The sequence below is a fragment of the Phalacrocorax aristotelis genome, chromosome 22, assembly GCF_949628215.1.
Source record: "Phalacrocorax aristotelis chromosome 22, bGulAri2.1, whole genome shotgun sequence".
In the NCBI taxonomy this organism is placed as follows: domain Eukaryota; kingdom Metazoa; phylum Chordata; class Aves; order Suliformes; family Phalacrocoracidae; genus Phalacrocorax; species Phalacrocorax aristotelis.
The window spans coordinates 2,811,094-2,825,951 of NC_134297.1; the positions used below are offsets into that span (position 1 = coordinate 2,811,094).

General features: G+C 57.8%; 1 protein-coding gene across 1 annotated transcript; it reads left to right on the plus strand.

Annotated features, from left to right (window-relative positions):
- The first annotated feature begins 9,055 nt into the window (after positions 1 to 9,055).
- Positions 9,056 to 14,804, plus strand: RNF26 (ring finger protein 26). The gene has a single exon (XM_075116146.1). It carries the CDS (start codon positions 11,063 to 11,065, stop codon positions 12,476 to 12,478), a length of 1,416 nt encoding a protein of 471 aa, XP_074972247.1. The 5' UTR covers positions 9,056 to 11,062; the 3' UTR covers positions 12,479 to 14,804.
- Positions 14,805 to 14,858: the final 54 nt, after the last annotated feature.

Below are 14,858 nucleotides of genomic sequence, written 5' to 3' on the forward strand. Positions count from 1 at the left end.
AGATAGGCCACCAGGGAGGGGCACAGGCCTGGGGAAGCACAACAAACCTCCCCAGGTGCTGCAAGTTGCCCACAGCCAACATGCAGGACCCAGGTCCAGAGCCCCTGCCCCTTTGCAGCCTGGCTCTGCGCCTCAGCTTCCCCCTGGGTCAATCAGCCAGAGGGGCTGTGCTGGAGGTTTTCTTCTCCTTCAAAGCCCTTCTGCCTCCCATAGTCTTGCTCCCCATTCACACAGGACTCCTGAAGCTCACTGACTTGCACTCACTTCACGTGAGGACAGGCCCAGAGCTGCCCCAGCATCTCCTGGGAGCAGCGAGAGCACTCTCCTCCCGCTCTCAGAGCCCAGGGGCTCTGAACCTTCGCATATCCTCTTCCCTCCTCAGCTTGCTTTTCCTGCAGCGTGAGCTGTACTCTGGGCCCTGGGCAGCATGGCCTCATCTCTCCGACCACCCTGAGCCACTCTGGGGCTGGGCTGCAGGTTCTCCTGGGCCACAGCATTCCTTCTGGGCATCCCCAACCACCTCTCATACTGCCAGACCCTCCAGCCCCAACAACCCTGTGCTGGCCGCCAGCGCCAGCACCGCTCCCCCGCTGGTGCCATGCAGCGGCCCTTCCCATGCCCTCCTCCTGCTTTGCATGCCTGGCCAGATACCCCCCCAACACTTTCCCAGCCAAATAGACTTGATGATTCATCGGAAATGACTAAATTTTCTCTCCATTAGATTAGTTGCTTAAAATGGCAATGCTAGGCAGTGATAAGGCTCATAGCCCTTGCGTTGCTGGTGCAGAGGGGAGGAATCCTCCCAGGCGGTGTGTTCTCTGGGAGGAACAAGTGCAAGGGAGCTGTGCCATCATGCGCAGGCTGCTTGTGAGCTGCTCTCTGGCCCCATGGCTGCAATGCAGGGATGCTCTTGCAGCTGACGGTGACAGGAGCTCCCTCTCTGTCGTGGGAACAGCTACCCCCTGAGAAGATGCCTAGGCTTGGGGACCCCCTGACAACATGCTCACACTTTCCTCTCTCTTCAAAGGGCAAGACGCAGCACCAGAGGAGCCTCCAGCTCTGCTCCCCTTGAAGGACAGAAAATTATGTTGAATTTTGTACAAAATACCGTGATTTAAGCCCCACAAATGCCACCCTGTGAGAGAAGAGGGTTCAAGGAGTCCCACTTTCCCGCAGGAAAACAAGTCAAACAAACAAGCGGGAGAACCCAGATGACACTCTGCTGGTGCATTTTGTTCTAGTGCTAATTTTTATTCTGGGTTAAAAATAAAGCAAAATGTTGCTAATAAAACCTCTGCAGAAAATTCCCAGCAGTTGGAAAGGGCAATGCCACTCCCTGGAGAAAAGAGGCTGGCCAACCGGCGCAGCAGGGAGCATACCACGCTGAAAGAGCCTTCCACTGTTACTGCAACAGCCGTGCTGCCGATCAGTCAGGCTTCTGCTTTTCAGACTGTTTAACTTTGAAGGCAACTTTTTTTCCTCCCAAAATGTTCTGGGGAAGATGGGCAGTATTTGAAAGCAAGGGCCTGCTGCCCTCACTGCTGGCATGAAATTGCCCTGCCACACTGTGTGCGGCAGCTGGTGGGCTTGGGGGCTCTGCGTGGGGAGCGCAGCAGGCTGGCCACCTTCATCTTCCCTCTCTGCTGCCTTATCTTATGGCTTGTTATTTATTTGCTTGCTTAATGGATTTGGCTTCGGCCCCCATTCACTGCTATGCAAACAAACAATGTGGATTAGGCTCCCGTGTTGTGGTCCCACGCACACAGCCAGGGTGGGAAGGTCAGGGCACATGGGTCCAGCCCCAGCCAAGGCAGCTCTTTCTGGCAGCTGAGGGAACCCCAGGTGTCCGGGCCACCACAGCTCCCAGCACTCTCCTCCTCCAACCCTCCTGCCATCTCTCACGTGAGAAGGTGCTCCTGGTGTCTCTCCCGCCCCTTCCATGAAAGGCATCTCTGCCCCTGGAGCACTGGGGCTTGCTGGACCCTGGCAGAGGCGCTGGACAGCCGCTTCTCTCCGCTGGAAATGAGGGGACAGCGGGCAGCTCGTAGGCGTAGCCTGCCCAGAGCATGGCTGATTACCCATGCATTATCTGAGCATCACATGTTGCAGGCATGATCTGGAAGCGTGTAATCACATTTGCCTTTCTCCTCTGCTCCCACTGAGCCTGGCTCTCCGCAGCCAGAGGGAAGCGATGGCCAGTGTGCAGAGCCAGGCATGGGGCCTGGGGCTGAGAACAGTCCGCATCACAGCACATACCTCAGCCCCTCGCACCTTTCCCTGCCCTCCCAGGAAGACCCCTGGGGCTTGGCTGTGTCCTGCGGATGCTGCTGGAGGGAGATGGCCCTATTGTGGTCCATGTCGGCAGGCAGCATGCTGTGCTCCCGCTGTGTGTGCCCTGACATGTTGCTTGGCAAGCCCCAGGTGGGGACAGGGGGCCCCGGGCCTTCCCCAGCCCCTGCAGCCCCCAACCATGCCGATGGGACCCAGAGCAGCCTGGATGGCTCAGGAGGGGTCTGCAGGTTGCTGGGGGTGCTCTGCGTGCCAGCCGCCTCCCTTCGAGCACCCCACCAGTGCCGGTGAGCGATGAGCTGTCAGCTGGCGCTGGTTTCCTGCACGGCTCCAGGGTGGATGAAAGGCAGACGTGCAGGGCGGAAGCTGGCTGCTGTGTCTGCCCAGGCCTGCACCTCTTTACACAACATCATCAGGGCCGAGAGAGGCCCCAGCTCCCTGGGGAAGGGACGGGACATGGGCCAGTACCGTGCTTTCCCACACTGCCCCAAAACAGCCCGCTGCTTCTCTGCCACTGGGGCACAGCAGTGCTAAGGCTTACTACTTCCTAGAAGAAACCCCCGAGGCACCTTTCCACCAGCCCATGGTGCTGCATTTTGGGGTGCTTTGGGGCTCACACAATGCATTGAGGTCTGGGGTAAGTACAGGGACCTCCCCGAACTGTGTGACCTCTGGTTCCCCGCTCCCTGGGTGAAAGACCACGAGGGATGGGGTATCAGGTGTGCCGTGAGGGCAGAGCTGCTTTGGGGTACCTCCGCTCCCCTCTCTGTCCACCTCTGGGAGTCCTCTTCGATGCCCTTGTCCTACAGTTCAGGAAAAGGCCTGCTTCCACCCTCCCTTCCTCGGCTGGGCTCCCAGTGGTTTCTTTGTGCCTCCTCTCTCCTTCCTCTCCTCTTCTGCGGGGCCCTTATGTGGGGATTATTAACCATGGCTACGGCGCCTTTGTTTAGGAGGAGCTGGGAGCGGGAGCTCGGTGAGGGGCTGGGCGGGTGGAGGAAGGAAGGACGTGAGCAGAAGGGGGGAAGGAAGGTGACATCTGGATGTCAGTGCCGGAGAAGCACGATCTCCTGGGGCAGCTGCACGGAGATGGCCGGGGGCTCAGCAGATGCAGAGCAGTTGCAAAGCCCCAAAGAGGAGCCAAGCTGGCGAGGATCACCCAGTCCCACACCATCCAAAGTGCAGCCCCCAGCATTTGCCCTGGTGATGGTGCCCCTGCCAGAGGACAGACCCAGGGCTCTGGCTCCCTGTGAGGGCTGGCTCGTGGTGTGCAAGGAACATGGGCTTGGCCACCCTCTGCAGGGAGCAGCACAGGAGTGGTGGGGAAGGCTGTTGAGCCGTGCAGCGCTCCCCTTGTGCCCTACCCTGGGGGCCCAACCCTCGCTCTGTGCGGGGCAGATGGACAAGGACAGCTGGGGGAGTGAGTGCTCCTGGGGAAACCTTAGCCAGCCGAGGGCCACTGCCAAGGTGCACAGGGAAGCAGCCCTCTGCCCAGGGCTGGCCTGTCACTTGGCTTTCCAGGGGTACAGGCTCCCCATAGCCTGGAGCAGGTGCAGCCCTGGGACGGCGTGCAAATAGCCACGTACTGCCCCCTCACTCATACACGCACAGACAGGCCAGGCTGGTCACGTATGCGTCCCAGGCTCCTCTCCCACCCCTGGTGCACTGCTGCCTGGATGCAAGGGGCAGGCTTTGGGGCTGGGGCTGGGTGGGGTGAGAGCTGATGGGGCAGCAGGGGGAAGCTGGGAGCCCAGGGATGGCTATTTATAAACCAGCCTTTTTCTTTGGAAGGCTTCCGAGTTCATCTCCCGCCAGCACCGGCCGGAAAAAGGCCCTCTTATGTCAATGCCAGATGGGCCGGGGCTGGGCGCTCACCCGCACAATGGGGCAGATTATGCGCCTGGCTGGTGGGGTCCAGCAGCGGGATGCCCGGGAGGAGCAGCTGCCGCCAGCACCCACGCAGCAGCCCTGTGGCATGGGTTGCCGGGCCAAGAGTGAGGCAGGTGGGGGTCTTGACCGTGCTCATTTGTCACCCCTGCTAATGCCACAACTCTTGGGCCATGGCTCCCCAGAGGAACAAGGAGGAGGAACACCCCTGCCCTGTGCTCCACGTCACCCAGCTTTCCTGGCTTGCTGCAGTGTTGCTGAGCAGCGTGCTCCCTGCTGCCAAGGAAGGAAGGAGAAGCCAGCATAGGGACCCAGCATTAGCCCCTGTGCTTGCTTGCAGCCCCAGGCAGTGAAGTCTTTGTCCCAGATTTGTATGCAGGGCTTGAGACTTCCCCAGGACAGCTTATTAGGAGCAACTGCAAGAAAACATAATAAGAGATTATCCCCAGACAGGTGTCGAGGCCAACACCAGCTTTCAAGGAGCCCCTCTTGCACCCATGGGCTCTGGAGGATCCCTTTGGAGTGCTTTGGGGAAGGTTTCCCACTGCTGTGAGGGCACATGGCATAGCTGTGAGGGTAGATAAGGGCTGCCTGGGAGAAGGCAGCAAGCAGGGCATACCACTGGCCTTGCACTCTGCTCGGCCCCACAGCATCAGGGAAATGCCGGAGCACCGGGGCCCAGGGGAACTGTGGGGCTGGCTGGGCCGAGCAGGGATTTCTCGTCACACGACTTTCTCATGGAAGAGGATTTGCTTTTCCCAGGGCCGTCTGGCCAGGCTCCAGGAGGATAAAGATATCCCGGATCCTTTCAGGGAAGCCACACGGCCCGCCAGAAACACAGTCAGCAGCCCTCGTGCTCCCACACTTCCACCACTCTGCAGGGCAAACAAAGGCAGAGAAGGTGTCCCCTGCTATTGGCAGGTGGGGATATGGGTGCCCTCCAGCTCCCAAGCTGTCCCACCAGCTCTCCCTGGCAGCTGTGCACCATGCAGGGCGGATGCTGGCTATCATTCCCTGCCAGCTGGGATGGATGCAGTGGGGGATACCATCACCTGTGCTTCCAAGGTTAGGCAAAGGCCAGAGGAAGAGTGAGACACATCATCCTGCAGCTGAGCCCAAGTGGGGACGGGGGACTTTCCTGGAGTGGATGCACTGGAATGAGCTATTGTTCCAGCCTCGCCTACGAGCACGGTGTGGAGGTGCCTGCTACCATGCTGAGGCATCTGGCCTGCCCTTGGCAAGGGCATCGTGAAAGGACCTGAGGTAAGGCTGCTGGCAGTGCCCAGGAGAACAGTGCTGGCTGGATTCTCCCAGGCACTGGGGCTGCCACACGGTGCGGGGGTCTACAGGCAAGGGCACCCTGGGGATGGTCCTAGTTGCCTGGCCAGCCATGAGTGTGCTGGAGTGCTGACGTGATGCTAGCAGGACCCCCACCCCAGAAACACCCTTGCTGCCTCAGGACAGCAACAGGGCAGGGTGTGCCCATGCAGCAAGGGCCTAGGGAGGCAGGGGAAGATATTAGGGCTGGGGAAGCTGCCCTGCAGAGGCAGGCATGGAGGGAGCTGTGGTGGTCTCCAGCACCGCCTCCCAAATCCAAGGCTGCAGGCTGTGCTGCCAGCCATTTGTCTGCCTCGTTTTTCCTGTACTTGTGCTACCCGCAGCCTCTTCCCAGCCAGTCTGCTGTAACCTGCGATGCGAGGCAGCTCCAGTGCTTCTAGCCTGGCCTCAGGCTCCGCAGTCTGGACCCCAGAGCACAGGGTCATGATCCCCCTAAGCACGTTATGCTTCAGAAAGCTCCTCAAGGACCGTGACATCCGGCCCTGGTGTTGCTCCCCCACTCCCTCTGCTTCCAGCTAAAGCTGCAAGGACACAGCATCTATTAGAGCTGAGGCATCTATAGAGCTGGCCTCCTCTGGCTACTCCATTTCCCTGAAATGCAGGGCAGCTGCCCGGCTGTGGTGAGCTCAGCACCGGCAATTCAGCTCAGAGGCATGATGCAGCAGCAGCCCTGCAGCCAGGCTTGGTACCAGCACAGCCGGTGTGCTGTACAGCCCCTGGCTGGCAGTACATCTTCAGGCAGGGCTGTATGCAGGGCAGGCAGGTAGGCAGGCGGGGGTGCACACACATCCCGGGCTCCTGCAACCTCAGGGTGGGCTTTGGTGACCCGGCTAGCACCAGCGCAATCCGGTTGATGGCAGACCCCTGTCTACCCTGTGCCAAACGAGCACTGAGAGGCTGATGAGGGGAGGGGCTCACAAGTGGGCCCCATCCTGTCCTGCTGCTGGCAGCTGCCATGGGCACAGCTGGGAGCATGTTGGCATTGCGCCCAGACCTCCAGCAAGTGCAGGGACAGCTGGGGGGACTTTCCTTGCAAGGAGGAGTCCTGGCCATGGCCCAGCTGCCAGGCACCCTTGCAGGGACTTGTGTCTGTGCCCCAGGGCCCCAGGAAGGTGTTTTCCATCCCTACACCCCAGCCTCATAGCCCCTCCGCCAGAAGACCTGCTCTACTCTGCTCCAGCCAAATTGGTGTTCCAACCTGAGCTGATCACCCAGGTGCTCCCAGCCCCCTGCACCCCTCCTTGCTCTGTGCTGGGGTGCCTGAGCCCTGCACCTCTCTCCACCAGGTCTGGGCGCTGCAGAGCCGGACGCGCTACAGCAGTGGAGAGCAGGCACAGGCTCCTCTCTGCCCCTCTCTGCAATGACAAAGAAGCCCTGCTAGGGAGCCATGACCTCTAAAACCCTGCAGTCTCTGCACCCCTCCGGCCCTGCAGTGGGGAGCCCACCGGGACATGGTGCCCCAGGCATGGCAGGGGCCCCAGGCAGGCGCCAGGAGCAGGGAAGGGAAGGCAGGTGCATGGTTGGAGACATGGAAGAAGTGGAACATGCCCAGCCCTTGGCTCGGTTCTTTCTTTCCTTCTCCTGTTTGGTAAAGCAATGAGAAATCCAAACATTACCATAAATGCTGAAAGCATCCTGGCTCCATCACATGGGCGCAGGCACACATGCTGCAGGGGGAATCCAAGCACCAGCTGCAAGGGAGCCCACAGGCCAAACTGGCCAGTCAGGGAGGGGATGGGGCTGGCGGGGAGCCAGCTGGCAGGACAAAGCCCAGGCAGGGACAGACAGACAGACACAGATCTGCCATCCTGGCAGCTCAGCCAGTGCTGTGGCTCGAGGAGAGCTGGATGTCACCAAGCAGCAGCATCCCATAGTGTGCCAGAACATGCCCCCTGGCACCGCCCCTGCCCCAGATCAGGGTGTTACAGGGAGGGGGGGAACAGGGAAGGGGCAGGTGGCTGCAGGAAGGGTGAGCTGCGGAACAAACTCTACAACTCAAAGAATTATAAAGCAGGTATGTTTATTTCGGCGCCGGGTGTGTGGGGGATCGATCTTCCAAAGGCATGCACGCCCCTTGTTTCAATATTCATCCCCTTATACCGTTTTTGCGACTGATTACATCGTTATGGTAATGGTTTCCCAGAATTAATTTACATTTCTCCCCACCCTTAATTCTTCTGCCTGTGCACGTGTGGAATCTTCGGGTGGTCTCTCTGGTGGTCGTGGTGATGTGAAGGCTCTGAGTCTTCCTCCCCTTGTCCTTTTCACTTTTCGTAGACCTAACCTGCAAAGCCAGTTCTGTCTGGTTTCACAGAATCACAGACTCACAGGTTGGAAGTGACCTCAGGGATCATCTAGCCCAACCTTTCTGGGAAGAGCACAGCCTAGACAAGATGGCCCAGCACCCTGTCCAGGCGACTCTTAAAGGTGTCCAACGTGGCCGAGCCAACCCCTTCCCTCGGGAGATTATTCCAGTGGTGACTGTCCTCACTGTGAAAATTTCCCTCGCGTGTCCAATCGGAATCTCCCCAAGAGCAATTTGTGTCCATCCCCCTTGTCCTCTCCACGTGACTCCGTGTAAAAAGGGAGTCTCCATCTTCTTTGTAGCTACCCCTTGAGTACTGGTACACAGGGATGAGATCCCCTCTGAGCCTCCTTTTCTCAAGGCTGAACAAACCCAGCTCTCCCAGCTTGCCCTCGTACGGCAGCTTCCCAGTCCTGTGATCATCCTGGTGGCCCTTTTCTGGACCCCTTCCAGCCTGTCCTCATCCTTTTTGTATAGCGGGGACCAGAACTGTACACAGTGCTCCAGGTGTGGCCTGACCAGCGCTGAGTAGAGCGGGATGATGACTTCTTTATCTCTGCTGGCGATGCCCTTTTTAATGCAACCCAGCACTCTGTTGGCCTTCTTGGCCGCAGCAGCCACTGTTCGCTCATGTTGAGCTTTCTGTCCACCAGGACCCCCAGGTCCCTTCCCACAGAGCTGCTCTCCAGCCAGGTGGATCCCAGTCTGTGCTGCGCTCCTGGATTATGTTTTCCCAGGTGCAAGACCTTACACTTCTCCTTGCTGAACTTCATAAGGTTCTTGCTGGCCCACTCCTCCAGCCTATCCAGCTCTCCCTGCAGAGCAGCTCTCCCTTCTGGAGTGTCTACTTCCCCACTCAATTTGGTGTTATCAGCAAACTTCATCAGGATTCACTTGATCCCATTACCCAGATCACTTATAAAGATCTTGAATAACATTGGGCCCAATATTGATCCCTGGGGGACTCCACTTATGACAGGTCACCACTTGGAAAAGGAGCTATTTACCACCACCCTTTGGGTGCGGCCTGTCAGCCAGTTCCCCACCCACTGCACAGACTGCTTCTCTAGGTCATAACGCATCAATTTCTCCAGGAGGAGCCTGCAGTATCAAAGGCCTTGGAGAAGTCCAGGTAGACAATGTCCACTGCCTGCCCCATGTCAACCAGGCAAGTCACTTTGTCATAGAAGGCCACCAGGTTTGTCAAGCATGATCTGCCCTTAGTGAGGCCATGTTGGCTTTTCCCAATCACATGCTTCATTTGACTTGTGACGGCCCCCAGGAGGATTCATTCCATAACTTTCCCAGGGATTGAAGTAAGGCTGATGGGCCTAGAGTTACCCGGATCCTCCCTCGAGCCCTTCCTGTAGATAAGGGTAACATTTGCCGTCCTCCAGTCCTCTGGGACATCCCCCGTTCTCCATTACTTCTCGAAGATTATGGAGAGTGGCCTCGCGATGATGTCAGCCAGCTCTCTCAACACCCTCGGGTGGATGGCGTCAGGCCCCATTGATTTGTGGGGGTCAGTCTCCTGTAGTGATTCATATACCAACTCTTCCTTCACTGATGGTGGGTCGGTGTTTGGTTCAATCGGCAATTTCGTTCCCAAAGCCTGGGACCTGACAGTGCTGGTAAAGACAGAGGTGAAGAAAGTGTTGAGGACCTCTGCCTTTTCAGCATCATTGGTGATTGATTCTCCTTTTCCGTTTAACAGTGGGCCTATGTTTTCCTTCTTTTTCTGCTTATGGCTGACATGTCTGAAGAACCCTTTCTTGTTATTTTTCATATCTACAGCCAGTTTCAATTTGAATTGGGCTTTAGCTTTTCTAACTGTACCTCTGCACACTCTGGCAATGCCCTTGTAGTTCTCGACAGATAATCCTCCACTTCTCCATCTCTGGTATGCTTCCCTTTTGGATTTGAGTAGACCCAGGAGGTCATGGTTGAGCCATGGGGGCCTCTTGCTCCGCTTACTTCCCTTTCCTTTGCAGGGAAGTTTGGTTTTGTTCTTCCAATAGAGAGTTCTTGAAGAATTCCCAGCTCTCACTAGCTCCTTTGTCTTCCATGGAAGCTTCCCATGGAATCCCTCCCAGTTGAGCCCTGAGTGAACCGAAGTTTGCTCTTCTAAAATCCAGAACCCTTGTCTTAGAGCTGACCTTCAGCACACTCAGCTGGCCTCATAACGTGTTTTTCCTTTTCACTTCCTCTTACCTCTTGTGCACACCAGGGGATTCCTTCATCATTCTGGGTTTCTGATTCCTATCTAACCTTAGCACATTTGTAGGTGTTGTATAAGTCACTCTTGCTGGCACATTTCCAAGTCACATCAAATTACAATTAGAGGACTATGTTATCTTACAATACAAAGCATATGATACACCTACGTTTCTGAACACTCTGACTCAGGGAACCCCAGCATCCCGTTCCCTCAGGGCTCCCCCCTTGCGGCCCGGGGGTACAGTGCTTCCCTCTTTGGCCCTGCCCTGGCGGTGTCTCCCATAGCTGCAGATGTCTTTGCCATGGGTCATCCACTCTGCTCACTCTCCCCTTCCTTAAAAAGCCTTGGGCTCCAGGACTGGATTTTCCTGAGCTTGTCATCACCGTCAGGGCTGGACCATCTCCTGAGACCTGGCAGAACAAAGGCCAGAGATTCTGGCAGCCCCACGCCCTGCCCAGGAGGCATCAGGGAGGGCAGGAGCTGCTCTAGGCCTGTAACCCTGAGCCAGGCTACAGCCATGGGTTTATTCTAGGATCTTCTGCAGGAAACTGCTTGGTGGGGCGAGAGCAGCACTGCCCTGGGTTGACCCTGTCCCAAACACTCCTGCCCCAGGGACTCCACTAGTGAATGCAAACCATCCCCTGTGCCAGGGCTGAGGCTGTCACAAATTCATCACATGCGTGGCCCCAGGGACCCTGTGGGTGGTAGGTCCCTTTACAGGGCGCTGCTAGGAAGCGGTGCGAGGGGGCCGCTCTTATGTCCCGGCCGCCCCGGGTCCGGGTCCGGGTCCGGGTCCTGGACCCCCCGCCCCACCGGAGTTAAATAAGTGCCGTTAGCCCTTTAAATACGCGCCCCCAGCGGCCGCGCCCCCGCCGCGTCCTCCGAACCGCCCAATGGGCGGTGGGGATGGGGGCGGCCCTCGCCTCCGATTGGCCCGGCGGGGCGCGGCGGCCGGAACGAAGATGGCGGCGCCCAGCGGCGGGGGTCCCGTGGCGCGCGGCGGCTGAGGGCGGCCCGGGCCCGCCGCCATGGACCTGCTGCTGGCGCTGCTCCGCGCCCTGAGGGTGGCCGCGGACCTGCTGGTGCTGGTGCTGGACGTCAACTTCTTCCTGGTGTCTTCGCTGGTGTCGGCGCTGCTCTGGCTACTGGCCGCGGCCTGCAGCCTCCCCGCCGCGGCGCTGGCCTGCTGGGACGGGCTGCTCCTCTCGCTGGCCTCCCTGGCCCGGGCGGCCTGCTGCCTGGCGCTGGGCGGCCTGCAGGCGCTGGGCGGCCTGCTGCGGGGGTGCTGCTGCGGGCTGGAGGGGCTGAAGGCGGCCGGGCACCTCCTCTCGCACCTGGGGCTGCGGGGCAGGGAGCTGCTACAGCGCGGGCTCTGGGGCCTGCTGGGCGGCGGCCAGGCCCTGGCCAGGCAGGTCTGCGAGGTGCTGGCCATCGGCACCAGCCTGCTGGCCTACCTCGTCAACAGCCTGGTCAACGTCTGCCTCATCGGCACGCAGAACCTCTTCACCCTGGTGGTGGCCCTGTGGGACTCCGTCGCAGGCCCCTTCCTTAGAGTCACTGACCTGCTGGCTGCTTTCCTTGCGCACGTGTCCAGCGGCGCCATCGCTGTGGCCATCCTGCTGTGGTCACCCTGCCGGCTGGCCTTCGAGCTCCTGGCCTCCGTTGTCGAGCTCTTCATCAACATCTTCTTCCTGCATATCTACGGCCTGGGCTTGCTTCTCCTCGTTATTGTTATCAGCGCCTTTGTCTTCAACCCTGGACTGCTGTGGACACTGACAGGCTACATGGTGGGCTACTTCAACATGCTGCCTTCCTACCACCGCCTGCAGCAGGATGTGTGGCGGCTCTATCAGGTGGCTGTCCTGACGCTGGGTATGGCCATGACCTCCCAGGTCTGGCGCAGGTTCGTGGACTGGAGCCTGCAGGTGACCAACTGGAGCCAAGGAGGCAGAACGATGAACCGGGAAAGCAACCAGCGTGGGGCAGCTGCGCCTGTGCCAAGACCAGCGGCCCCTGGCAGGCTGACCCTGGCAGGGGTTGGCCAGCTGCCAGCTGAGCACGTGGACCAGCTGGAGGCAGAGCAGGTACCACAAGCACGTCCTGCTCTGAGTCGAAGTGCCGTGGCAGGACAGCGTTTCCAGCTGCCCAGGGAGGAACCGAGCACCTCCTGGGGGAAAGGTCTGAGGAGGCAGCAGCTGAATGCAGCAGCTGGGGATGGTGAAGGCGCTCCAGACAATGACCCCTGGGTGCTCCTGAAAGAACAAGAGGAACGCAAGAAATGTGTCATCTGTCAAGACCAAACCAAGACAGTCCTGCTTCTGCCCTGCAGGCACCTGTGCCTGTGTCAGGAGTGCACAGAAGTCCTCCTGCAGCAGGCCATCTACCAGCGCAACTGCCCACTGTGCCGCCAGATGATCCTCCAGACGCTCAATGTGTACTTGTGAACCCAAGGCGGGCAAGTGGCTTGGATCATTTTCCCAGGAGATCAAGGGCACCCCTCTCTCTGTCTCTTGCTGGGAAGTAGAACTTCCCAGGGCTGCATCGAGCAGCTTCCAAAGAATTATGATGGTGCTGAAAGGTCAAAAGAACGCAGGGGGTGTCTGCTAGCCATATTTACTTTGTAACTAGATTGTAGCTCTTGCTAGCAAGCACAATAACTGATCTCTGCAGCAGGCTGAAAGAGTAAAGTTTTTTTTTGTTGACAACTTTTGCTGTTTCAGAGCCTGTTGCCTCAAGCCTGCAGCCTCAAGCCTGCAGCAGTCTGAGATCCAAAACAGAGCACAGAAAGATGCTCTGGTCCCTCTTAGCCAAAGCTGGTGGAAAGGTCAAAAGCTATGCCCTCCTGGGAATCACAAGGGCTAGCACAATGCAAGGGAGGGTTCTTCCCTAGACCTGCCCAGAAAACTACCTGGCAGACTGTATTCATTTCTCTGTTTCCTCCTCTGACCATCTAAGTGGGGCAGCTCCCTGGGAAGGGAGAAGTGTGCCCCTTTTGCAAAGCCCTAGTAGAGCAATGAGCACACTCGAGCTTTTTAAGCTTTGCTGAGTCTGGCTCTCAGCTGGAGAAGAGCACTGTTTCTGGGGTACTTCATTATCCCAGCCACAGTGGTTTTGGTTTTTGAGCTTCCTGTTCCCTTAACCAGGATGAGGAGCTGAGATGAACACAGGCTCCCCGCAGAGCTCAGTGTTGCTGCCACTTCCACGCATTACCTATGCAAGACTAGCAAGTGCACATCAGGCTACTGACATGAGGAGGCTGGAGGGAGTTACTCTTTCTGCAGGGGTGGTGCTGCTGCTTGGGAAACCTGAGGGGCGGCTGGCCAGCCAGTGCTCACAGCCCTGGCGGCAGCAGCAGCATATCTGAGCCAATGCTGTCAAGTTCTTTCTAGATAATACACATTTTCTTCAGGCTCAGAGTGCCATGGAACTGGGTGATTCATACCAGTGCTTGCTTGCTGCTTCCCAGGCTGGGCTGGCTAGAGGGAGTAACTCTTTGGGAAGAGAGGACACCCCAAAGTTTCTGGGAGCCCACTTAGACATTCCAACTCCAGGCGTAAGTTCTGTATATCCGTGCTGGGGATCTGCAGCTCTGTGCATGGAGCAGTACCAGAACCATGGCTATCTTTGATTAGGGCAGGGTTATGCTGCTGTTCTGTCTTACTGTCTGTCAGAAATGTAGCTAGTTTTATTTAAAAGCATCCCCTGAAGTCTATCAAGGGCATCCAATCCTGGCGGGGAAGGCCTGAGATGGCTCATGCCAGCTTGGTCAACCAGAACCATTCCAAAAAATTGCTGGGCTACAAGACGGCCTTGCACTAAAAAGCTTTTTCTTTTCCAGCTGCTTGCCTGGGGTCAGCCACGTGCCATGGCCAGTTTTGGCTAGAGGCAGATAGGAAAGAGTCTTGACTCCTGAACCGCAAGCCAAGAGCCTGAAGGTGGCTGGCATGGTCTTCCTTTTCCATTCTCCTTGATTAGTGATTTAAGCCAAAACAGAGGCAGCAGAGAGGCCCAGCCATGCCGGGAGACACCTCTCTGCTGTAAACCTGAGCTGTGGCAAGATACTATCTTGTAGAGTGGTTGCGCAGGGTACTGCGGGGGCTGGTTTCCCCCATGTTTGCTGGGGGCTGGAGGGACTCCCTGGGCCAGAGTGGACTCCTGAGCACTAATGGGTGTTAGAAGGGCCTGGCACACAGCTGTCAGCTGCTTCCACCTCCCTTTGAAGATACGCATAACTCCCTGCCCAAGCCCTGTTGCTCAGCCTCTTGTCCCTGTGCCTCCCCAGACACATACCACCCATGTTAATGTTTGCTCTCCCCAGCCACCTCTCCTGTGGCTGCAGCCAGTGACACTTGCAGTTGAGTAGCCAAGGCCTTGCCAGAGCAGTGAGTGCAGCCTCACAGGCTCTGTTCACCAGGGCCCAGCTCACCCCAGGCACCTGCAGAGGTCCTCCTGCAAGAGGAGAAAGGGAGCGGCACCCTTCCCTGGGCTTGCCTCTGGAGACACCTGGGAGTGTGGCCCAGCTCCTGGCTGCAGGCAGTGGTGTTTGGTCAGGAGAAGCTCATGGATCTTGGGGTGCAATATTTCCTACATGAATTATGGAGGGGGGAAAGGACACCTACCCAGGACTGCAGTTTCCCCCCTCAACCCATTTTTCTTTTTAGCAGTCACGCTTATTTTAGGGCCTGTTTATAAAAAAAAAGCTTTGCCTTAAGTTTAACTCTTTGCACTATGGACTAGTTACTGAGCAGATTAAAGTCTCCTTTACCAAAAGCTGCTTGCTGCCTCATTCTTGGGAAGTGTTTTCTCGGGGGAGGATGGAATCTG

Coding starts and splice junctions, on each gene's coding strand:
- RNF26 (XM_075116146.1), top strand. CDS start 11,063: ATGGACCTGCTGCTGGCGCTGCTCCGCGCCCTGAGGGTGGCCGCGGAC.